Below are 24,651 nucleotides of genomic sequence, written 5' to 3' on the forward strand. Positions count from 1 at the left end.
AAATGTCTGTGTGACATTTTTTAGACTAAAATATGCAGAGAAGGTATAAAATAACAACAAATAAATTAAAAAAACCCTCAGATGATGCTTTTGTTTCATTTTTCAGGAACATTGACTGTTGTATGTTATATATTTGTAGAGTAAATTTGTTGTAAAGCCTTCTATAATAACGGTAGACATGGTTATGCGTTGTGCAGTAATCTGTGGGTTTAGGCATAACCCTGAGTCAAGGGCAAATACATCAACTCTGCCAGCAGGAGTTACAGGTGCATGCCATTTGCAGTTTGAGTTGTTCTAGCACTTCCCTTTGCAGAGTCTTTATCAAATACAGAATCTGTAGCTCTAATCTCCAGGTAAGGGAGAAAATAAGAACTGCATGGAGCATAGTTGCTCACAGGAGGGAGCCGAACAGTAGAGGAAACTTAATTTTCAATCCTTATTGCATTTGGATACTTTTAATATGGCTATGTAAGGCACATGAGCTCAGAGCTTTGTTTCTTTCTGATTTCTTTCTGTAACAAATTAAGACTTAGCAAGTATCGTATTATGGGAGAATATATTAGTGCTTTGGGTTGTCTTAATGTCTTAGAAAATATTCATTGTAAACCAGTATGGAATTTTTTTTCTGTATGTAAAGCTGAAGATGCCCATAGAAAATTCAGACTTGTACCTGCAGTGTGCATCCTATGAGTGTTCATTCCTTTTACAGATCCAAACCTTCTTGCTGCTCGCAGAAACATTTTGAGTGTATGTCATATCTTCATAGCTCTGTAATGACACCTGTGGTATAATCACTGTAGCCTGTTGTATTACAATGATGATTAGTTGATGCTGGTATTTCACTATGTTTTAGTGATAACAATACTATGCATATAAATTTGTTTGCATTTAAAAAATAAGTAGTTTAATCAAATTAGTTCTGTCTTTCACAGTAGGGAGAATTTTTCCCCAGTGTATACTGAACTTGATTGTCCTAAGGCTTGTGGGCACTACTTTGTCATCTTTATTGTCTTCCAGTAGTTCTTAGATCTTGTGATGCACAGATCCTGTTATCCAAGAAATATACTACAATCTGAAACCTGAATCTGATAAATAGGTAGATACCTAGTTAGACATATAGATGATAGGTAGATAGATGGATAGATAGTTAGATAGGACTCTTATAAGACAGGATAGGTAGGTTTAGTCAGTTCTCAGTGTACCTTATTGGAGGCCTCTATACAGTTCCTTTCTGTTTTGTTTTTGTTTGGGTTTCGTTTGTTTGTTTTTCTTTTGTTTTTCTTTTGTTTTTCTTTGTGTGTGTGTGTGTGTTTGTTTGGTTTTTGTGGGGATTTTTTTGTTGCTTTTGTTTTGTTTTGGTTTTGGTTTAGCTCTAGGTGAATCTCTCCATTTTGAGTTAAGTTTTCTCCTTGCAGAAGGTGAGAATATTATTCACATCATGAAAGCACATTATGAGTTTCTATCAAAGGCTGAATGTCAGCTTGCTGTTTGTCTTGGGTTATAAAGACTCCCATCTGAGTACACCATAACATTACTTCAGTCTTAGTGCCCTCCAATGGTAAAATAAATACACGTTCTCTATGGTGAAGTGTCAGCATGGGAGGAGGCTGAGGAAAAAAAATTCTAGCAACATCTCTCAACATCACACTGGCAGTTTGACATCAAAAATGCAGTATGAACTTGAATGGAGGCATAAGGAGAGGCCATTTTATCTGTTAATTTACATGAGTTTGTGCTCTTTCTATTCTGGATTTATTAATTACTTATTTTCTGACAGACTCTCATTTACATTTTACAACAAGACTTTTTAAATGCTAAAATTAAGATTGTGTATAGACAGACCGACGAGTTTAGGCTTCTGCCTAATTAATGTAGCCCAACAAGGCATAACTTTAAATCGACATGCCTAGTGTTTTAAGGGCTCACAGTGGATATGATTACTTGTTAGGCTGAAAACTAATTTATTTGTAGTCTGGAATCTAATCTATCTGTAGCCCTTGCCTCCATTTATTGTCCAAACATAAAACAAAGATAGATAAGCAATCACCAACATAATGCTGTTCTTGTAGCACATGTGGACATTTTTGGTGGTTCTGGGTGTAGCCACTGCACCACTAAGAACGGGTAAGATTTTAGAAGAGAGTGAGAGACCCTGCTGTGAGCTACTTCCCTTGAGCCACTGCTGAGTGGCTCAGGGTCAGAGACTATGAGTCAAATCAGTTGCATACTTACAAAAATCTTATTGGATCTACTACTCTTACTGTTTCCAGAGTTATAGTGCATCAAAACATTTGGGGCCCATGAAGAAGGAAGAATTACTGTCAAATGAATGCTGATACGTTTAAGATCATGTCTCTCTTCTTAACATTGTAAATAAAGCATCTCAGGTAGTATCAACAACTATGATTACATTTCACTGGAGTTTCTTTGGATCTTAGCAGTTGTTTTTCTTGTAGGAAAAAAATATAATTAAATGAATATGGATAAAAAATAATTTATTATTTCTTATATTTGGGGAAAATTCAGGGAAAGCTTCAATGAAATGCGCCACTTAACATGGCATTTGTGCATTTCTTGAAAAGCAACAGGAAAATCTCATGTAAAGCTAGGTAGATATCAAGCCAGCATAGATATCTAGACTTTGATGGATTTTATGTAGAGCTAGCTACAAAATGTAGCACCATGTTTCAATTCAGTCTTCAGCTGCATTTTGCACAAGACATCTTTTTAAAGTAAAATGACCTGACATAGGAAGTCCACAGGCACTTCACAGTGTCTTTTGTTTCCCCCTTTTCTCAGCATTCATAACAGTAATGTATGTGTACTAGCTCTCCATGAGTTCTATGAAGCTAACAATATAAGGATTGTAGTTGCTTAACTCATGTTGCAACAGATGAAACTCTTACTCTGATTTTTTTGTGTTAAAACTATGGTTTCATTCAAACTGATTTTTAAAACCCATTATGAATAGTTTTGGTAACGTTTTTCATAAATGTTTTAAGCAGAAGAATGAGCATATTGTATTTGTAAGGCAGGACTGGAAAACAAATAATCTGAAATATCACTCCATCTTGACTTTGCAGATGTGTCTTTTGCTAAATTACGGTTTTATGTTGTCTTTGTTTCCTTTATTGTGAAACAGAAACCTAGACTATTATCAAGTTTAGATTACTAAATTATATGAAGTTCTTCAAATTTATTATAGAAAAATATCTCTAATATATGCTGTTTGGTGATAGTGATAACAGCAACCTGCAAATACAGATTACCACCTTCTCATACTATGTGGCAGAGACTCTATACTGCGTAACTCACAGCACAGCCATTTAATCCTTTCCCCTCTAGACTGAATAAACACTGAAACTACATAGTAAGTGCTTCTAAGAGAAGAGCATAATCAGTTTACAATTTCTAGCTTCTAAATTTAAAAGTGAAATGTAAACTTTTGGAAATCCAGTATTTCCTTCATAAGAAGAAGCCAATTTATTACTTTTTCCATACAGCTGCTGTTTTCTGTTTGAGACTTGCGTAATAAAAAAAGTGTTAATGTCATAGTGCAATTAATGAAAACATCTGTTACAGTGTACTTTACAATGTCTTTACTGTTCATGAAATTTGGAGCTAATAATAATCTGTCAAATATTTCAACATTGATTTGAAGTAGGTGCCCATCAAGCAGAAAAGAACTTAGCAGGTGCAAATACTTCATTATTTTTTCTTGTGTGGTGAAAATTCCTTAGATTAGGATATAACCTGGAACACTGCTCTTAACATGTATTCAGCTACTTTTTTTATCTGGTTTTAGCTACTTTTTTAGCATTTAAAATATTTTTTTGCCAAACTCAGTAAAGGCTTGAATTTATTCAAGCACTATGATGTTAGACTTTTAGCATACATTAGTGTGGTTGTCTTCCTGATTTATATTTTAATTTGTTTTCCTTGAGATACCTGTAGATATGTTAGTCATTTCATTAAGATTTCATCTTTTAGAACTACTCATCAGTACTACTGAGTTTTTATAGAAGGGAGAAGAGTATGCTGGCATGACTAAAACCAAGTCTATATGATTAATATTTTTATTTTGTTTATTACGTAGCTATGGTCCTCAAAGTAAAAAAATCCATTAGGGTTTAGTGGAAGAGAGTGGAAGGTTGAATCATCAGTTACAGTGCAACATCCTTCAAATAACTGCTGTTGGTTCCTCTTTGTCATGCAGCTCTATTAATGCTGAAAGCTCAAGCTGCAAAGAAAACAATTCAGCAGTGGATTCAAACTGTGTGCCATCAGACATGCTTTGTTCGTGACCTTGTTTGCATTTGTATTTTACTGTAAAGACTCGGGTTTCTCTTGCTTCCTTAGGAAGCAAATAGAAATATTTTCATGTTTGTTTGTGAGTGTGTGCATTTTACCCTCCAGAAGACCTTACAAAAGATTCTGTTCTGCACAGCATCTTCCAGTTGTGGAGCTATACCTCAGTTTGACTTTGGTACAGGGACTCAATCTTTTCTTTGTTGTGCATAGATGTAATACTGTACAGTATTTAAAAAAAAAAAAAAAAAAAAAAAAAAGAAAATGGGACTGCCTGTCTGGTAGAGCACCAGAGACCCAATTATTTGAAACCTGTTTCTCTGTGGTTTATATTTGAAAAAAACATAGTCCACCTTAGCTAGGTGTTTGAGTTTTTTGTTTTACTTGGACTAACTATTCCGTAACAATCTAGTGAGACTAGACGAGACTAGCATAGTGAGCATCAAAAGCCTCCAAAGCACAGGAAGTAAACATACAGAAAACTCTCCAGTTTAATGTAGGAAAAATGAAACCTTCTATAGGCATGAAAATGATCTTCCCTGGTCACTATTAAAAAAAAAAAAAAAATTTACCCATAAAGACTAGAAAACAGTCTGACTGGCAAGAACGGTCTTTTCTTTAAACAGGTAAAAACTATGTGATATAGACTGAAAGCAAATTTCACCTCTAAAAGGCAGCTTCTATGTTTCTGAAAGCAAATTTCACCTCTAAAAGGCAACTTCTATATTTCTGGTGGCCTGACATGGGCCCAAGAGAGCACATTGGACAAAACGTAACGTGTACTGATAGCCAGAAGGAGTCATAAATAAGAGGTGTGCTCAAAAAAGTGCAAATGTGCACACACATGGAGTCTTCTGGCATTTTTCCAACAGTTACAATACCTGATTTAATGCTTCAGAATCATCATTGCTCTGGCTGTAGTAAAATCAGATGGGTATAAGGAAGAAACTTCTTATCCAGGGGTTATCTAACACCTGTACATATTTTTAGCTCTTTTTTTTTTTTTTTTTTTTTTTCTCTACAATGGGTCTTTGTCTTTTGACAGTTTGTTCGGTGGAGGAGGAAGAGGAAAGGAGAATGGACTCTATATATTTTTCAATAGTATCCAGTGTTGGACTGTTCCAGCCAGATACATGAAGGTTTCCAGATGGCCCACCCCATACTTCTCAACCACTAGTATGGTACAGTATGGTACTGGTGTTTTGGTATCTGTTTGTTAGCACTGGGCCTATTTCTAGACATACACTTTTTTGTTTTGTTTTGTTTTCTTTTGCCCTGGTAGTTCTGCTGTCTTTTTACAAGTTGAATTTGGTACTATCTGTTTCCCATTGGCTGCTTGGAGGGCTGTGGCCAGTAGAACAGCTTGCAGTAAAAAGACATTCAGAGATCATAGAGAAAAAGTTGGTGCAGGTGTGGTTACAGAGGGAAGAAACTCTTCATTAAAATTACAAAGTTGGCTGTTCTTTAGATTTTAGTGCAAAGATCTGCAGGAGTTGTTTTCTCCCTGTGCTGTTAGTACATTTCTGAGCAAAATGGAATATGGTCACTGCTTAGGCTGAAATGTCATTACGAGGATAATGACATACATCTTTAAATGAGGTCTAGCAAATCCACATATCTCTATTCCACTCCACATGATCTTTTCAAGCCAGTACTGATTCAGAATATTTCAAAGGTTCTAATTATGCCAACCTGTTAAAAGGAAAGTTCAAGGGAATGTTCTACATCAAAAACCCTCAGATTTTAATATGTTGGTGTGCAGTAGAAAGTACTGAGGATATTTATAGATTCCCTGAAATAATGAAATGCCTCCCTTTCTTATACTATTCTGATTGTAATGTATTTACATATTAAGTGGATAGACAGACATGTTTCCTCAAATCTTCACCACATCTCAGTTGTCTTAAGGGTTTTCTGACATGTTTTGTTCAGTCATATTTACATGAAAAATCTAATACAAAACACATTCAAAATCCCCTGTGCACTTCAGGTCATGTGTTATTTCTGAATCACCAATTTCAGAGAGAAGTGTTGGTGAGAGCTAGCATTTACTGTACTGAATGCTAGCAGATAAAATATTTTCTGTAAAGATGTTTCACCCTGAAAGGTTACAAGGGTTTACAGACTGTTAAAGCATCTTTCCATTACTCAGTAAATTAGGTTTTAGATTAAAATTAATCACTTGCACAACAATGGCAACAACAAATCTGTGAGACAAAGTATTAATTTTTTCCAATAAAAACAATTGGGAGCTTTTGAATTTGTCAATACCAAGACACTCACATTTTTACTTTATTGCTATGATTACAGCTTTTAATATTGCAGAAGGTATCAAAACCAAAATGCTTATATGTCACCAGGAAAGTTATCTAAATCAGAGTGTGCTTTTTTTAATCATCCTTCTGTATAGGTGTTCCTTAGATAGCTTTGAGTTAAGTAACATCAGTGCTCTTTTACTTGTTTTCTGCATTTTTGTAGAAACTGACAGCACAGAGGAAGTTATAAAAACAGTATTATTAAGATTTGAGAGACCTAGGCTTTTTAAAAGTGAGGCCTGTAGTTTCTGCATTCTTTGGTGATATTCTGACATGTTCACCTAGCAGCAATGTCACAGAATGTCCTTCTATGAGGACAGGCTGAGAGAGCTGGGGTTGTTCAGCCTGGAGAAGGCTCCATGGACATCTTATTGTAACCTTTCATTACTTAAAAGGAACCTATAAGAAGGACGTGGACAAACTTTTTAGAAGAGCATGTTATGACAGGACGAGGGGTAATGGTTTTAAACTACAAGAGGGGAGATTCAGGTTAAACATGAGGAAGAAATTTTTTACAATGAGAGTGGTGAAACACTGGCACAGGTTGCCCAGAGAAGTGGTAGATGCCCCATTTCTGGAAACATTCAAGGCCAGGCTGGGCAGGGCTCTGAGCAACCTGATCTAGCTGAGGATGTCCTTGCTTATTGCAGGGAGTTGGACTAGATGAACTTTGAAGGTCCCTTCCAACCCAAGCCCTTCTATGATTCTATGATTCTAAGATTTTACAAAGCATTTTGTTTTTCTTTTATTGTTCATGCCATTTTTGCTTCAGAAAACACATCCACTCTATATAACTGTCTATAAGTTATGTTTTTTGTAAGATTTTATAGTCTCAAATGGTAACTAACTGCTGTCAAGAATGGATTTCTATGGGGTTATTGCTGGAATAGGGAAACAAGAAAAGGTAAAATAAGGGCTGCAATAGGAGAAATAGCCTGATCATTTTGGATTAATATATCAGACTTATGCTTAACTTTGAAAGTCATGAAGGTCTCATGCTGTAAAATGTTTAAACTTGTAATTGTTGAAATACAATTTAGCTTTTTACTTCCTTGGAATTATATGTTAATCCCTTTTCTTTCCAAAATATCCATAAATGTCCTCCATCTAATTAATATCCTGAGTAAGTACCTCCAATGTCAGTTTTGCCAAGACCCTTAAAATTTAGATGCTGATGAAAATTATTCTAAAAGGTCGAGGCAAGATTATTTGTGAAAAAATCACATTACAAGATAACTGTGTTGGATCCCAGTCCAGGAAAATATGTATGTATTTGCCTAAAAGTATGAATTTAAGTATTTTACTAAACTGGGACTTTTCTCTGTTTCAGCTAGATGCAGTACAATTTTTCTGCAGGAGAAAATCTACTATTGCGTTAAATGGCATGAAAGTATGTTCTTATGTATTTTCACAGTGGAAAGCTTTTACCACTGAGCACATTCCCTGAAGTACTAAAATATTTTTCTGAGATTAGATCCTGAGCTGCCAAGAAGCTTAGCAGAGTTAACTGCATATATTGATCTAAAACATTACTTCAAATACAAATTTGTCCAAGAATTATTTTTTAGGTCATTGTGAAGTTGATAACATTTAACACTGAACAAATAGGAGCAGGCTTGTATATTAATATTCAAATTTGAAATTAAAATTTGATTTCAAACTCTTTAAAACCATTTTGTATTCATTTTTCATGAGCATTTATATGCTGGTGCTTGATTAATGTGACTATTCATGAAAAGTAAATGTTAAGGTCATATTTGCCAACAGCAAATTTTATATTGAATATGTAAATGTGAAATTTGCCACTAGCTGTGTTTCTGACCTCAGCCTTGCAATGGGATGACTGTTAGCAAACTCTTATTGTGGGGCTGATCTTTCTTTTTTCCCCCAGAACTGTGCCTCTTCATAGTCAGACAAAATATTCAAGCCATGTTTTCAACAATCTTAAGCCTATCTCTGTTCATAAAAGATTTGACAAATAAAGCATGTACTTCAAAATGCTTTCTCAACTGGATGACTTCCTCTCTTCAAGCATTAGGAACAGGAACAATAGCTGACATGTTATGTAGTTCAGTAATGTATGTGCCTTTTGAATATAACTAAATATCTTTTCACAAATTACATACATAAAATCTGTACTTGTCTAGTAAATGTGTTAGAAATTTCATATAGAACTGAACTGTGAGAGCACTTACTCTGGGAAATTTGATGTGTGGGAACTGTTTGAAGGAGCAGGGGACTCTTATATATTTAATACATAAAAAAGGAGCTTAATTGCTTTGTTAACGTCAGGGCTAGAAAACACAGATCCTTTGAGTTCATTGCTATTAATATATATATTTTTTTTAAGTGAAGTGTGATCAATTGTGAAAAGAACTCGAAATCCTTTAATACTTTGATTGGAATTTTTTCCTTCTGGCTTATTCTTACTGCTTTATATTATATTGGACTAAAACACACTAAAATTGTAGTATTTGTGTGAGTAGTAAAGATACATTTCACAAGGATGTTGTGCAGATCGGATGAGTAGGAGGAATTTCTACATATTTGTACATATTATTTGTGTATTACTATATGGCCTAGATTTTGCTTAAAAGAAAAAAAAAAATCATTAAAGTTTTATGCCATGGATCCTTGAAGGTAAATGTACAAAGCCTCTGGAGGTTGCTTAATGTTCTACAGGTGTTGACAGCTTGTTTTGAATATTCTCCATAACATGTATTTGAGAGGGAAAACAAAACAAAACAAAGAAAGAAAAAACCCAACAAAATCACAAGACCACAAAAAAACCCAACCCTAACAAAACAAACAAGCAAACCAACAAACAAAACAACCTCAGCATAGCCTGCTTTCATGGTTGGTTTCCAGTTATTATGAGGCCCAGAAACCTTGTGTCTTAAATAAGAAATCCACTGTAGTCTGATGGGACAGCCAATTGTTCCTCTGGCTGTATGTACCAGTACACACAGGACGCTGTGCAACCCTTTGGCAAAGCTGTGTAGAAATCAGGAGATGTGATTATAACAGTGGTGTAAATGCTTCTTCCATTTCAGTAGGAGTTGTTTTGTTTTGTTTACTAAGAGGTTCACACATTTCTCCCAAAGCAGCTTCAGTCAATGTTTGTTTTGGATAGTGTCAATGAAATTGATCCCAAACAAAATCTGGTTCCTGTGTAAATTTTGGAGTTATGGTGCCAATTAGAACTTTACACAAACATATATAATTTTAATGAAAGTGTGTTCTGTTGGTAGAAGATGAAGTATACATGTTAAAACAACTAATTGAAAACAGAATTAGGCTTATGGATTTATAATATTTGACTCATGGCAGGGTTAGGTAATTTACCTAAACACATGGTGGTGATTTTATCAGTCTCATAGAGTTGCAATTTCCAATTAGGAAACAAACAATCAAACAAACAAAACAAAACAAACAAACAAAAAAACCCCAACCACTGTGTTGTCCAAAAGAATTCAAGTTTCCTATTTCATATCTTTAAAAAAATGTATAATAAATGCTTTTAGTTTCAACCACACTAGGAACAGTTCTGCTGGTATTTGGAACATTTTCAGTATTATTAAGGGATGTGCCTCATTCCTCTTAGTCATTTGTTTTGGAACTCATTACATATATAATTACAAAAACATTTGTTTATGAATTAGCTTGGAAAGTTAGTAGCTGCCCAGCAGCTAAATATCTAATAACATTCAAAAAGTGGAACAGCTGTGAGAGTTTGAAGTAGAGGACTTCTTAAGACTGTATAACTACACAGATTGTTCAGCATAGCTGAATAATCATAGAGAAGCAGAACCGTACATTGAGGGAACTGGGGCTGCTTAGCTTTGAGGAGGCTGAAGTGAGACCTTATTGCTCTCTACAGCTACCTGAAAGGAGGTTGTAGCATGGAGGGGGTTGGCCTCTTCTCCTAAATAGCAAGTGATAGGACAAGAGGAAATTGTTGCACCAGGAGAGGTTTAGATTGGATATTAGGAAAAAAATTCTTCATGGAAATGGTTGTCCGGCATTGGAACAGGCTGCCCAGGGAAGTGGTGGAGTCACCATCCCTGAAGGTGTTTAAAAGGCATTTAGATTAGGTTCTTAGTGATATGGTTTAGTGCTAGAGTTAGGTTAGATTATGGTTGGACTTGATGATCCTGATGGTCTCTTCTAACAAAAATGATTCTATGATTCTATGGAATAGGCAGTGTGAATACAAAGATAGGCAGTTCCGAACTCCAGCATGTACTCACTACATCTAGATACACTGAAAAACTTTATGAAACTTGGAAAGAGTTTAGGTTAATGTCTTCTGTTCTTTGGGTTTTTTGTGTGTTTTCATAGATATTTGCTTGTTGTGAGTGACTGTGTATCATGTAGAGCTGAATGGCTAATAAACACATCTTTGTGTATTTATTTTTTCTGTGTTTGGAACTAGAATCAATATTTGCATTAGAATCAACAGTCTGAAGCTCAGCTGGGATGAGTCAAAAATACCCTAACAGATCACAGTAAATAACATATTAGAGTTGGAATCTATGTAGGGAATTAATATTTTTCATTTTACAGAATATGGTGTGAAATGTTTCAATTCAGGAACCTATAGTGTTGCCTATCACCTGTGTTCAGGGACTCCACAGTATGGTGTTCCCAGTTTTAATAGACTTAAAATTTTGACAAGTTTTAATCCCTTACTTTTCATAGTTTCTTTACTGGAGTAATGGCTTTCTAGTGATTTAACATGAACTGTGATGACCAGTAAGTGCAGTTTTTAGTGAAACAAAATTCAGAATTAGAGTACATGACCTAAGAATGCAAATAAAGCACTTATAGCAATGTTTTTTATGAGTGATTTTAATTAATGATGCTAACATTAATGAAAGAAGAACAGGAAAATGCTGCAGACTTTTCCTACCAGACTTTTTCTTCCATATTTTTTTTCCTCAGGTATTTGCATTGATATTTTTTGCTGAGCCACTCCTCTGTTTCTTTTGAAAAGAGAAATATGCAACTAAGCAATAAATGTAGTCTGTTGCTATCCTGATTGAGAGATTACTAAACATTTTAGTGTCGATTACGGAGCATAAGAAAATTAAAAATTTCCAGAAAGCTGTCATCAAATCTTTTAGACAAACTTGTACGTACTCCATTCCACAAGTGTTAGACTTTAAAGTTTAAAAATAGATTATTTTTTTCCAACTTGATTGTAAATATATCACTGAAGTGATAATATTTTCTTTCTACCTTGCAACTGCATTGAAAAAAGAACTATAGAAGTCTGTGTCCTCTGTGTGATCTATATGTGACCTGTATTTGGTCCTCTGATGGGTTTTTGTGTGTGTGTGTGTGAGTTAAGTATATTTCCAATAAGTTATTTGTGAAATTATTTTTTTTCTCCTACCTCCTGATTACATTTGCTCATGCTGCATACACCTGACCATTGTAGTAATTTCCTATGAAGGAAATTCTGTAGATGTCTCTTACTGTCAGCTAATATAAATGGCCTACTTTGCATGTAGGCTTGAAACATGATGAAATCAATTTTTAAAAGCCAATCACTTAATTTACTACTAATGCTTTACACAGAAGTCTTGAGGTTGCATGTTCTGGTACCTATGTGTCTAAAACCCATAAGTGTGAAACCAAGTAGAGTAAGGATCAGTGAAGCAAGACTTAGACAGGATGGAGGGTTGGGTGGGGAATAACTTAATGAAATATAACAAGGGCAAACACAGAGTTTTGCATCTGGATAGGAACAATCCCGGGTTCCAGTATAAGTTGGGGAATGACCTACTAGAGAGCAGAGTAGGGGAAAGGGACTTGGCGGTCCTGGTGGACAGCAGGATGACCATGAGCCAGCACTGTGCCCTTGTGGCCAGGAAGGCAAATGGCATCCTGGGGTATATTAGAAGGGGGGTGGTTAGTAGGTGGAGAGAGGTTCTCCTTCCCCTCTACTCTGCCCTGGTGAGACTTCATCTGGAATATTGTGTCCAGTTGTGGGCCCCTCAATTCAAGAAGGACAGGGAACTGCTGGAGAGAGTCCAGCACAGAGCCACAAAGATGATTAAAGGAGTGGAGCATCTCCCTTATGAGGAAAGGCTGAGGGAGCTGGGTCTCTTTAGTTTGGAGAAGAGGAGACTGAGGGGTGACCTCATTAATGTTTATAAATATACAAAGGGTGAGTGTCATGAGGATGGAGCCAGGCTCTTCTCGGTGACAACCAATGGTAAGACAAGGGGTAATGAGTTCAAACTGGAACACAAGAGGTTCCATTTAAATTTGAGAAGAAACTTCTCAGTGAGGGTAACAGAACACTGGAACAGGCTGCCCAGGAAGGTTGTGTCTCCTTCCCTGGAGACATTCAAGACCCACCTGGACACATTCCTGTGTAGCCTCATCTAGGTGTTCCTGCTCTGACAGGGGGATTGGACTAGACGATCTTTCGAGGTCCCTTCCAGTCCCTAACATTCTGTGATTCTGTGAAGGAGGCTGGAATATAGGTGACTGGCATGACATTGTCCATCTGAGAAACTACTTGATGGTCTAGCTTAAATGAACACTGCCACTTGGAATCAAGAATAATTTTGTTTCTAAGTGGTCACTTTGGTGGGACTTTTCAAAAACCATTAAGATGTGAATCTCTGTGTATCTTACTCCAAAACGATCTTTTGTATAGTGCATTACTAGCTGGAACATTCACTGAGTAAGTGCTACCTCAATTCCTGTGTCTTCTTGAGAAGGCATAAACCTCTCTCTGCCAGTTTTCAGAATAATTTGGCTCAGTAGACTATCTTTGCTGTAACTAGTAATCTTACTGCATCCCCCTGCACTTTTTTAAAACAGAGACAGTAGTAAGAAACAAGGATAAGAGGGTTCTAAATAGAAGACCATGTCTTCCTACATCCTCAGCATGTGTATCATCATTCTGTCCTGCATTTGCTTTTGCCTTGATTTAGGAAGCTCCAGTTCTAGTGTGCAGCCCATTTGGGTTTGTATTTAAATATCTAACACAGATTCGGGAACCAGACAGCAAACAATTTAAAGGTACAACTATGGTAGTGTCAAACTATGGTCTGAAGTATACCTTGAGTCGTGTAGCCTGAGTAGGAACTGCTGTCTTAAGATAGTGTTCTGGTTTGCTCTGTATATCAGCAAGAGAAATATTCTAAAGGAAAAAAAGAATCTTTGATAGTTTTTACTATTATATTTATTTACTAACTTTCACTGTTGGAAAATGCTGTGATAAATATTAGCTCATAGGAATTAAAGCTGCGGAGTCTAGTTGGAGGCCAGTATCTAGTGGAGTGCCTCAGGGGTCAGTACTGGGGCCAATATTATTCAATATATTCATTAACAATTTGGACGAGGGAATTGAGTGTACTATCAGCAAGTTTGCTGATGACACTAAGCTGGGAGGAGTGGCTGACAGGCCAGAAGGCTGTGCTGCCATCCAGCGGGACCTGGACAGGCTGGAGAGTTGGGCGGGGAATAACCTAATGAAATTTAACAAGGGCAAGTGTAGAGTCCTGCATCTGGGCAGGAACAACCCCAGGTTCCAGTATAGGTTGGGAAATTGCATATTAGAGAGCAGTGTAGGGGAAAGGGACCTGGGGGTCCTGGTGGACAACAGGATGACCATGAGCCAGCACTGTGCCCTTGTGGCCAGGAAGGCCAATGGCATCCTGGGGTGTATTAGAAGGGGGGTGGTTAGTAGATCAAGAGAGGTTCTCCTTCCCCTCTACTCCACCCTGGTGAGACCCCATCTGGAGTATTGTGTCCAGTTCTGGGCTCCTCAGTTCAAGAAAGACAGGGAACTGCTGGAGAGGGTCCAGCGTAGGGCAACGAAGATGATTAAGGGAGTGGAGCATCTCCCTTATGAAGAAAGGCTGAGGGAGCTGGGTCTCTTTTGTTTGGAGAAGACTGAGGGGGGACCTTATTAATGTTTATAAATATATAAAGGGTGAGTGCCATGAGGATGGAGCCAGGCTCTTCTCAGTGGCAAACAATGATAGGACAAGGGGTAATGGGATCAAGCTGGAACACAAGAGGTTCCACTTAAATTTGAGAAGAAACTTCTTCTCAGTGAGGGTGACAGAGCACTGGAACAGGCTGCCCAGGGAGGTTGTGGAGTCTCCTTCTCTGGAGACATTCAAAATCCGCCTGGACATGTTCCTGTGCGACCTCACTTAGGCGTTCCTGCTCCAGCAGGGGGATTGGACTAGATGATCTTTTGAGGTCCCTTCCAATCCCAAACATACTGTGATATTGTGAAAGCTGCCCATACAGTGGTGTGTTTTTAATGCAAAATTTCTGTATTAACTACATAGCTGTTACTGAATAAAAGAGTTGGATTTTAGACAAACATAATTCAGAATAGTTGTGTGCATGCATTGAGCCTTCTAGCTTTGCGGTTTTATGTGATTGTATCAAAAATATGTGTTGCGGTATCTGCTGATGGACTTGATATTGATGCATTGTGTAACTCTGCACAGTGGCTAGAAAGGTGCTTTTTGTTTCTGTTTCTGTTTTGTTTTGTTTTGTTTTCTCCTGGATGTTTGTAATTCAAGGTATTAATAAAAAAAACACTGAATTTTCCTTTAAAACACACTGAAGAGTGGAATTTGGTCCAGGTCAGGACCACATAGCTCTTGGGGACTATGTAGGTCTTCTGTTTTAAATCTTTACCAGTTCATCAGTGGGTAGATTTCATTGGTAATTTGAGAGAGGATTTACAGTCTTATTCAGGAAAAAATATTTACTGAAGTCAGAGGGACTTCATGTTTCAGTGCTTTTCTGAATATATTGAGAGAGACTTCAGCGTACGTTCAATGTTTTCTTGAACTGGGACTTTATAAGGTTTTATGAAGTTAAAAGGCAATATCATTGTACACATTATTAAAAATTCAGACTAGTGTTATTACTATGTAGAGATTTTATTCAACAATGTCACACATCACCATAAAATTCAGCTCTTTAAATGGCCCCCTTGCAGTCATTACAGTAATTTCATGGAAATATAGACACTGTCGCTCCAGAAACACTGGCTCTTATAATTTCACTGTTTCACACAGCTGCTGGTTCAGACAAGCACAACTGTTATTTTTGCCTATCTCACTTTACTCATGAACATCACTAAATATACATGGTATTATTTGTGGTACAAGTAAATTAATTCATTATCCGCGTGGTAGTAAGCTTATGCTTTGCATAAAAGAGTTTATTGACAGTATTTAATGTCTCAGTTTGTGTAGTTCTTTTCACATCAACTCATTCTAAATTAAATATATATGATACCTAAAAAGCAACAGAAATGTAATATATCGCTGTGAAGTTGATGAGGAGATGTTAAGACATTTCAGTGTCACAGTTGCTTTCTGTTGCAGGGACGAGTTCATTAGACAACAACCAACCAACAAACAAATCAATAGCTAGTATTGCTCACTAGATGAAATAAAAATATAAGACTAAATCAAGTAGTAACAGCAAAAATAAATAGTTTTTCATTATTTAATCCATACGATAGCTGCATCAACACATTAAGTGTTACTCCCATCCATTGTTAACTATTAAAAGAAAAACCTGATATAGTTAGGTGAATTAATATGCCTGAAATCTTGAGCTTTGTAGAAGATCTTGAAAACACTAAAAATCTAGGGCTTTATACAAAGAAAACCCCTATACATCTTGAATAGTCAGTACAGCCTCTGGAAATAAAACAGATTATTACCTTTCAAAGATACAGAGAATCTTTTTAGTAGTGCCTGGTCACGCAATTTATGCAATCTGGGTTACAGTGTTTTAGAAATTATCAGGTCAAATGCATAGACATACAGGTCTCCTCCAAAGTGAGTTTTTCCATGGCTTACAGTGGGGAGAGAATCTCGTTAGACTTTGGAAATATTAGGTCTACTACTGAGTTAAATTTTGTCAGGCAAATATTCCACGGATTTAGCACTATGAATTTATCTCACCTTCACCAAACTCTTCGTATGTGACAAATAAATAAATAAATTAAATGCTTAGGAAATTGCTGCATTTTTGTTTGAAATTTTTTAAATAGTATTTCTATATTTATTCAAAATAGTATTCCATCCAAAAATATATGGTTTCTTTTTCACTTTTTAGAAGTAAGGTCCATTTATATCTTTTCAAATACTAAGGGAAATGTTTTAAATATTTTTATTTGATACAAATTTAGCAATGACTTCTCTATTAACAGTAATGAACTGAAAATCTCTCTCTTACAGAGCTACGTTTCATTAATACTGAACATTTTTTTTTACCATTTGTACACAATGGGGATGAGGCTCTGATTATCTTCCAGGACTAATAATTGTTGTTTGTGGCTAGCATTATCTTTGGTAATTTGATTGTAGAGTTCTCATAGAAACACTCTTTCTTGTAAGCACTTTCTAAGATATTAGAAAATTTAAAAAGTCCTGAAAGTCTTCTAAATGACTGCAGATTCTGAAGAGAGCTTAATTGTTACCAGGAAGTAGAAATACCAGTAAAAATGTTCCTGGATAAGATTTGATTTCTTATTATACCTCTTTCTCTTTCTGCATAGAGGAGCAGCAGTATGGCATGATGTATGTGTTGAATGAGGACACAAAGTAAATAAATCCTATATGGCATACTTGATTTAAGAAAGTTCAGTAATTGTTCATTTTGTATGTAAAATAAAGACCAAAAAAATGTAAAATAACAATAAAGCTTTCAAGTGAAAGCTACAAAAAGACAATTAATAATTTTAATTAAAAGTTATATTTTCTTCAGCTCACCGTATTTCCCAGAATGGCTTTGTTAATGACTGGAAAGTAGGTGAAAAGAGATCAATAGCTTGTCTCCTCTTTGTTGTAATAATTATTTAGTAGTTTTCTATTTTTTTTTTTTTTTTTTAATATTTTCTCTCTATTTAGTCTTTATTCTGCATATCAAAATCTAGTCACTTTCTGGATTATATGCTTCATACCCTCCAACATGTATTTCAGTGAATTAAGTATTGTTGATTTCAACCAAGCTGTGTTTGAATTCTTCATCGTATGAGATAAAAAGGTTTGAGAGAGAGAAAGGTTAGAGAAAAAGGTCACAGTAGACTACTTAAGGCAACTTCTAGCCTTTACAGAACGATATATAATCAAATGAAATCATGTAGACCCACGGCTTGTTTTACTCTTGGAAGAAGAAAGATTCAGGGACAGAGTTTACCGTCTCAACTTCTTTCACAAATCATATCCACTTATTCTTAGGTATCTTAAAAGATGACTTCATAAATCAGAGTTGGTAATAGTGTAACTTCTCCACTTATTTCTTCCCCATTCCTGAATAAAAAGAAATATTTTTTAAAAGGCAGAGGGTAGCTGTATTTTTCCTGCACTTTACAACTGTTGTTTCAATAGAGGATACAAGCCTGTAAGTTTCTGCTCTGGCTATGACCATTCTGAACTATGTGACTGCTACATAGGAGAGGATAAGGATGAATTTTCTATAAAGGCTAAGGATACAATATGGTTTCTCAGATGGAATTCAGAACTTTGAAGTCTTGATCTGCTGTTCCGCAGATTGCAAGTTACCTTCTTTCAATGAGTTAAGTACTGCTTAAAAATTCTAAGGCATAAAACATAACAGAACTGGGAAGTGTTTGTCAAAGAGACATGCTACTGTTGAAGTTTTTGGCATGCAGTTTAAGTTCATGAAATTTTTTGTGATTTGTGTGTGTGTGTTTATTTGTACACATACATATAAATACATACTACACTGCAAATGGTGCCTTGACAACTACTGTGCTATAAAGAGACTAAAATTGCAAAGTGGATTTCAGATACTGAATCAAATATTTTGTCATACTGTTACTCCTCTGTAGCAATCAGTGTGGAGTAGGAAGCATTGTGTTTCAAAGCAAAGTCAACATTTTTTCTTGAAGAGTTGCTTAAAGTTAATGCATTGATTCCATCTGAAAGCATCTCTGCATGTAGTTACATACACACGTGTAAGTAAATCTATAGGATAGGCTGCTGATAGGCATAGATTGTAGAATAGCAATCCTCCACAAATTATTTACAAGGCTTTCTCACAAACAGGATCAGGACAGAAGGGTTGCTTGCCTGTTAACCAGCTACCATGAAAACACAGCAGAAAAGCAACAGATATACGCTAATTTAAAATGTTTGTATATCTGACCACTGCTCCCAGCAAGCTGACTCCCTGCACAGTATAAGTGCAGTCACTCAGATGGAGGCATAGTGCACTCTTCTGTCTCTGTAAACCCAAATTAAATCATCCCTTGAAGAGTTTTGAAGTTATAGAGCCAGTAGAACACAAAATGGTTGTTCTCTGAAAGAGTTACAAGGTGTAATGCGTCTTGTCTCTCATGTTCTAAAATTATTCAAATGTTTTTCCTCCGCTGCTAAGTACAACATTTTTCTTAGTTGCTTTTGTGCCAATCTGGGGAGGTGCCTGGGGTTTCCTTTCTCTGCTGTGTGTCTTGAGTTGTCTATCAGCTGTACCACACAAAAACTAAAGACATGAACAAGAGCCACAGGAGCAATTGTGAGAGAGTATAGGGAGGCCAAAAGCATTCACAGGTGGATAGATGATTTACGCATTCCCATGTCCAAAATGCAAGCTGCTCTTTTACAAAACCCAAGCTTGTGCTTATCTAAGCCTCGAGACTTAAAATAGGAACTTTTTTCTCTATGGCTGTAAGGAAGATTAGGCCTCTCATCTACACTGGAGTGCTTTGGCTAAATTTAACTCTGGCTGTTGGGAAGACTTACACCTAGGATTACACACAGCGGTGGAAACTACTGCTATTGATTTGGCTTGTTTTTTTAATACATACATGCTAGTGTGGATGGTGCCAGATCTGAAAGAAAGAGGTGCACAGCTGAACAGCATCAGGGAGTAAGTTGTAATAGCACAGTGCAAAGCCAGTGCTATTGCAGGAGGCCAATGCCCACCACATCCCCATCTATGTGTGACTAGAAAGACAACTGACAAGCATGTAGAAATCTTTACATCTTGCTTTCTTTTTAAAAAATCTAATTGAAATAAATTGCTAAGCAGTTATGTTCTGGTATGTGAAAACTGTGTGACCTTGCTTAAATTTGCTGATGAATTTTGGTCATTGATAGATTTCAAGGTGTCCTGTCTGCATTTCTCTTCTAGGTTCAGGTCCTTCGCAATGCAGGGGAAGAGGTTACCCTCACTGTGTCATTTCTGAAAAGAGCACCTGCTTTTCTAAAACTGCCACTGAATGAAGATTGTGCATGTAAGCCTTTATTACTTAGCCAAAAAAATAAAAAATTCAATCCTCATGAACTCTTGCAGCTTCCAAATCTGTTGTGCATTGAGAGTGATTGACAGCAGCTTTTTTGGTCAGCATTGCTGCCTGAACATAAGTTGCTCGTATTGCCAGGTCTCGCAGTAACATTCACCTCAAGCAAAAAAATTCTATCTTTGCTTGAAAAACATATCACCAGGCATTTGGCTGGTGTGAATCAGCAAAGCTGCACATAAAATGGTGGAATTCCATCCATTCACAGTAGCTCACATCCTGATGCAGAGTATTTTAAATCAGTTTTTCATGCAGAATCAGATAACATTTCCGTCTGAAATATTTTTGTCTTGTGAATGTGAAAATGACATTGTGTGAGGGTTTAACTTTACCATTTAAATTTCAGAGGCTTTGGTGGAGGTGTCTGCCTGCCTAAAAATAAATTACTCTGGGATTATTAGTATTTTGCTTAAGTCCAACTGAGTTTTATTCAGCTAGCCTTGTGAGAGACATATACAGACAGCTGTCTTCTTTTAATTATACTAAATTGTGGAGTGCCTCATTACAGACAATTATAGCATATCTAGGCATATTTATATGTCACCCTGTACCTTTTGTCACTGCTGCTTTCCTTCTGCTTCTTGCTCCTAAGAGGCTAAAATGAATTGCTTATTTTTTAAGCAACAAAACAATAAATGTTCTATTTCAATACTTTCAGTCTTTGATTTTAAGTTAGCAGGAAATAAATAAACTAAATTATGAAACAATATTTTATACAACCATTTGTTGAAATGCTATCTTTATCTTTTTCCTAGGTATTAAATTTTAGTGAGACAAGGAAAAATTTAGAACACCATATTCTTGAATAAAAGTTTATCCCAGCACATTTGTCCCTTTTATGAAAAGCTGTGGTACCACAGAGTGCCCTGAGTAACATAGACAAACATGCTTTTGCATTGATCCTGTCATGTTATTTCTGAGGTGTAGCACTGTAATTTCCTCAACTCTTACAATAACTGCAAACATCATTGACTAGTTCCTTCACGTGAAAACCAAGTGAAGAGGTACACAGTTTCTTTTTATTATAAAATTTGCAAAAATTTTGTTTGGTTGGTTGTTCTTTTCCCTTATTAAACAGATTAGTAACTCTTTTACTCTTCTAAGCGAAGCAACAAGGGATGGATTCTTGAGCCTCCATTCAGCTTAAAAAGGCACTCCTCTCAAACCAGAAGACAGATACTGTCTGAATGGAGAAAGAGGCTTGATATGACAAAATTAGTGGGTGAAATGGAATACGTACATATAGACATACACAAATTTCAATTATAGAATTACAGATTAATTAAGAATTTTTGGTGTATTCATATTTGTATTAGGTGCCCCCAGTGACCAAAGCAGTGGTACATCCTCTCCCCTATGTGACAGTGGTTTGCATCTCAACTACCATCCCAACAACACGGTAAGAGGTTATATTGTTTTGATGGAATTACACAGAAGAAGAATAATACTATAATAGCTAAGTGGAAGTAATTAATAAAGGACAGCAACATGGGAGAAGTTCTAATTATAATATATTGGAGATAGTTCCATGCAGGGCAAACAGAGTTGCCAGACATTATGGATGTGAATTAAACTATGACAAATAATACCAGCTGAGATTGTGCCCATTAGATGTGACTACTAATTTTGCCTGGGTAACAGGGATTTTGTGAAAGTTTTTTCTTCTAGGTTATTTCTACAGCATAGGTATTAAAATGAAAATGAAAATACATGTATTTAAAGAAAAGGTAGAAGAAGTTTTCAGAATATTTTCCATGCTTTTTATATCTTATCTAAAACTTTTGGCAAAAGGTGATTTAGGTACATAGTTTTACCTGTTTTGAAGGTAAGAGTATTTTACTTCTAGTTCCTTACACTTGAAGTCTTAGTGAAGAATGATAGCATTGTGGAGCAAAGTATCTTAAGGATGAAACGCTACAAGTATCTGATCAGATTTTTAGTAAATGATTACTTTGAAGTGCAACGAGGGCCTTATAACAATTTTCTTAGCCAGAAAATGCAAAATTTCCATTATTTTATCTGGGCCTAAAGAGTTGCTGCATATTTGGCTTTGTGATACTCAGATGAAAGAAAGGGCATTAAATAAATAGATCAATATACAGCATAGTTATTACAGATATATTAAGAAAATATAAATGTAAACATTATTTGTGGCTTGTCTCATCGTTCTTTCATGCTTCACTAATAAAAGTTTTAAACAAGATCCCAGAGACTTAAAAGTCAATAGCATAAATTTTAAGCCTGATTAGCATCTGAAAAACCTTTAGGATTTATACATTTTTATAGGAGTTGCAATTAATAAAAATGGGATAAAAAAAAAATAGTGTCTTAATGCAGCTCAGATAATATATTTATTTATAATTAGTTTAACAACATCAGAAGCAGACTTATTTCAAAAGTCTATATATGTGTGCATATAGATAGGCTATTGGAGTAAATCCTAAACTTACTTTGCTAATTCATTTCTAACTTCGTTTCTAGGATAAAATCCATTCTTGCATTTGTGAATCCTATTTCTGCAGATGTTGAAACTGGTCTAAATTAGCTAAAGTTTCTATTTGAACTGATAATAATCTACTAAAACCAAGCCTTTTTCTCTCAGTTTAAATAATATAATCAGGCAGAGTCTATAATTCACCCTAAATTACATTCTTCTGCTGAAGACCAGGATGTGGTTCTTATCTCAGATATCCCCTTGTAATTTAAATAAAATGCTTCATAAAACCCAAAGAGACCTCTGTATGAATTTCTAAGTTATGTACAATTCTTCTGTCATGGTCCTTTCTTTCTCTCAGAATATTCTCTAGAATGCATTATGATTTATGACCATAGTCTACTTCTTAATTTGTAGCTTGGGTTATTGTCATGAAGGGACTTTTGACTCAGAATTTGGAGCAGACAGGTCTGGTTTTGGTCTTTTGTCTACAATTCAGAGTTATGCAGGGTAAAGGTAGGGTTAACGTTTCTCTTGCAGACAGATCTAGGCCTACAGTTTGCATCTAAACTTTTTGTCGCATTTCAGCTTTTTCTTCAAGTTACATCACATTCCAAAAAAGGTTTCTGAAAGCAGACAGAAACCGTTAAAAATTCAATACGATATTCAAAACAACATCCTAGCTTAGTCTTCCTAGCCAATCATTTATTTATTTGATTTGGATCTATGGAATATTTCACCAGAGATTCAATTATTTAACTAGGTGAATCTACTTATAAAAAGCCTGCTGTTCAGCTAAATTGATATAGTGGCTTTTTATGTTATATACATAAAAGTCATACGAACAAATAAGTTGGCAAAGTTTTATAATTCCATAAATCTTACACAAAAATCACACTCTAGAAAAATGCAAAATACAAGGCATACTTAATTTTCATAATATTTATTTTATAGAAGATACAGGTAAGAAAACATATGAATATTTTAAAAAATAATGCAGGATTGGCAGGTACAATTTTACTGATATACTAAAAGTACTACATAACTCTAAGTGAAAATCATGCTTCTTCACAAAAATAACGTTATCACTAGCACTGTTCTGTAAAGCATTTTATAAAGAAAGGAAGGGGTGTTGAATTTTTTTAAATGAATATTGATCATTTCACTTTTTAGAAGCACTTCTCGTTCAAATCTATACTCTGTCAAAATACTGATGGAATTAGACTGTAGGTATTTAAATACTCATTCTTTGTAGATATGATCATGGACATGGTAAAGTTCAATATTCATGTAAGTAGTGTCTTGTGTAAATAGGTAAAATTAAAATATTCATCATAAGCATGTAGTTTTGACAAAAAAGTTTTCATCACATGTTGAATCCCATTCACAGTTACCAGGTTTTGAGATAATTTCATGGCAACAGACACATAGGCAAACATGTAGGGGTCACAGGAAATGACTGGATTATGGTTGTATATTGAATAATTTAGAGAACACCTTTATTCAGTGTACACGTATGTAACTACTGATGTACAGGTATAAAACTACTAGCTGATGACGTGATATGTGGTAAATAGTCACTTCTATTCATGACTAGTCATTTTTAAAATAGGTCACTATCTGTTTTCACTAGATTTTTACAACACTGTTCCTCACTTCCCCTAAACATATAGATGTTGAGGTTTATATAGATTTGTTTTATTTGTGAGAAAAAGTTCACATCTCTCCAGTGCTTGCTAACACTGATGCGAAATGATTTTGAGAAAGAGGAACACAATGCCAAATGAAATATAAAGTCTTTGAAGTCTATCTCTTTTCAAATCTGCTGTGTGCTCACAATGAAGCCCCAAACTGAGAAGGACCTTTTAATGTTTTTTCAGGATACATTATCATGTTCCTCATGGCCAGCATCCCCAGGACTTAGGTGGGAAAAAAGATGGTGTGATCTCCGATTAATTCCACTGCTTCATTCACGGTTTTCCCAGTACCTTCCAGGATCAGATTTGTGCAGGTAAAGAAGTTCAGAAAGTTGACATTTGACTTCTTGGATAACAGATACAAGCCTTAGGGAGTTGCCTTGTTAGAGGAATGGCATTATTAGTTCCACTGCAGCTGTCAGACTCATGAAACAGAGAATCTTTCATAAGGTCCATCTAGGTCTATATTCTGCTCCGACATCAGCCAGGACCAGGTATGTGGGGAAGGCATGTCATCTTCCCACCTGCACCTAGTTGTCAGCATGCTTGTAAATTTGAGATTTC

General features: G+C 35.8%; 1 protein-coding gene across 8 annotated transcripts in view; it reads left to right on the plus strand.

The window, feature by feature from the left end:
* SNTG1 (syntrophin gamma 1) overlaps positions 1-24,651 on the plus strand; it is a 347,784-nt gene that overhangs the window by 223,906 nt on the left and 99,227 nt on the right. For 5 of the 8 annotated variants that reach the window (XM_065053510.1, XM_065053511.1, XM_065053507.1 and 2 more), the window contains 4 exons: positions 5,354-5,489; positions 19,788-19,890; positions 21,273-21,355; positions 24,271-24,401. In XM_065053510.1, the coding sequence (XP_064909582.1) occupies positions 5,354-5,489; positions 19,788-19,890; positions 21,273-21,355; positions 24,271-24,401 (453 nt within the window). The remainder of the gene's footprint in view (positions 1-5,353; positions 5,490-19,787; positions 19,891-21,272; positions 21,356-24,270; positions 24,402-24,651) is intronic. The other 3 variants (XM_065053503.1, XM_065053506.1, XM_065053502.1) reach the window with 1 other exon arrangement.

Source organism: Columba livia, chromosome 2 (genome assembly GCF_036013475.1).
Source record: "Columba livia isolate bColLiv1 breed racing homer chromosome 2, bColLiv1.pat.W.v2, whole genome shotgun sequence".
Taxonomy (NCBI): Eukaryota; Metazoa; Chordata; class Aves; order Columbiformes; family Columbidae; genus Columba; species Columba livia.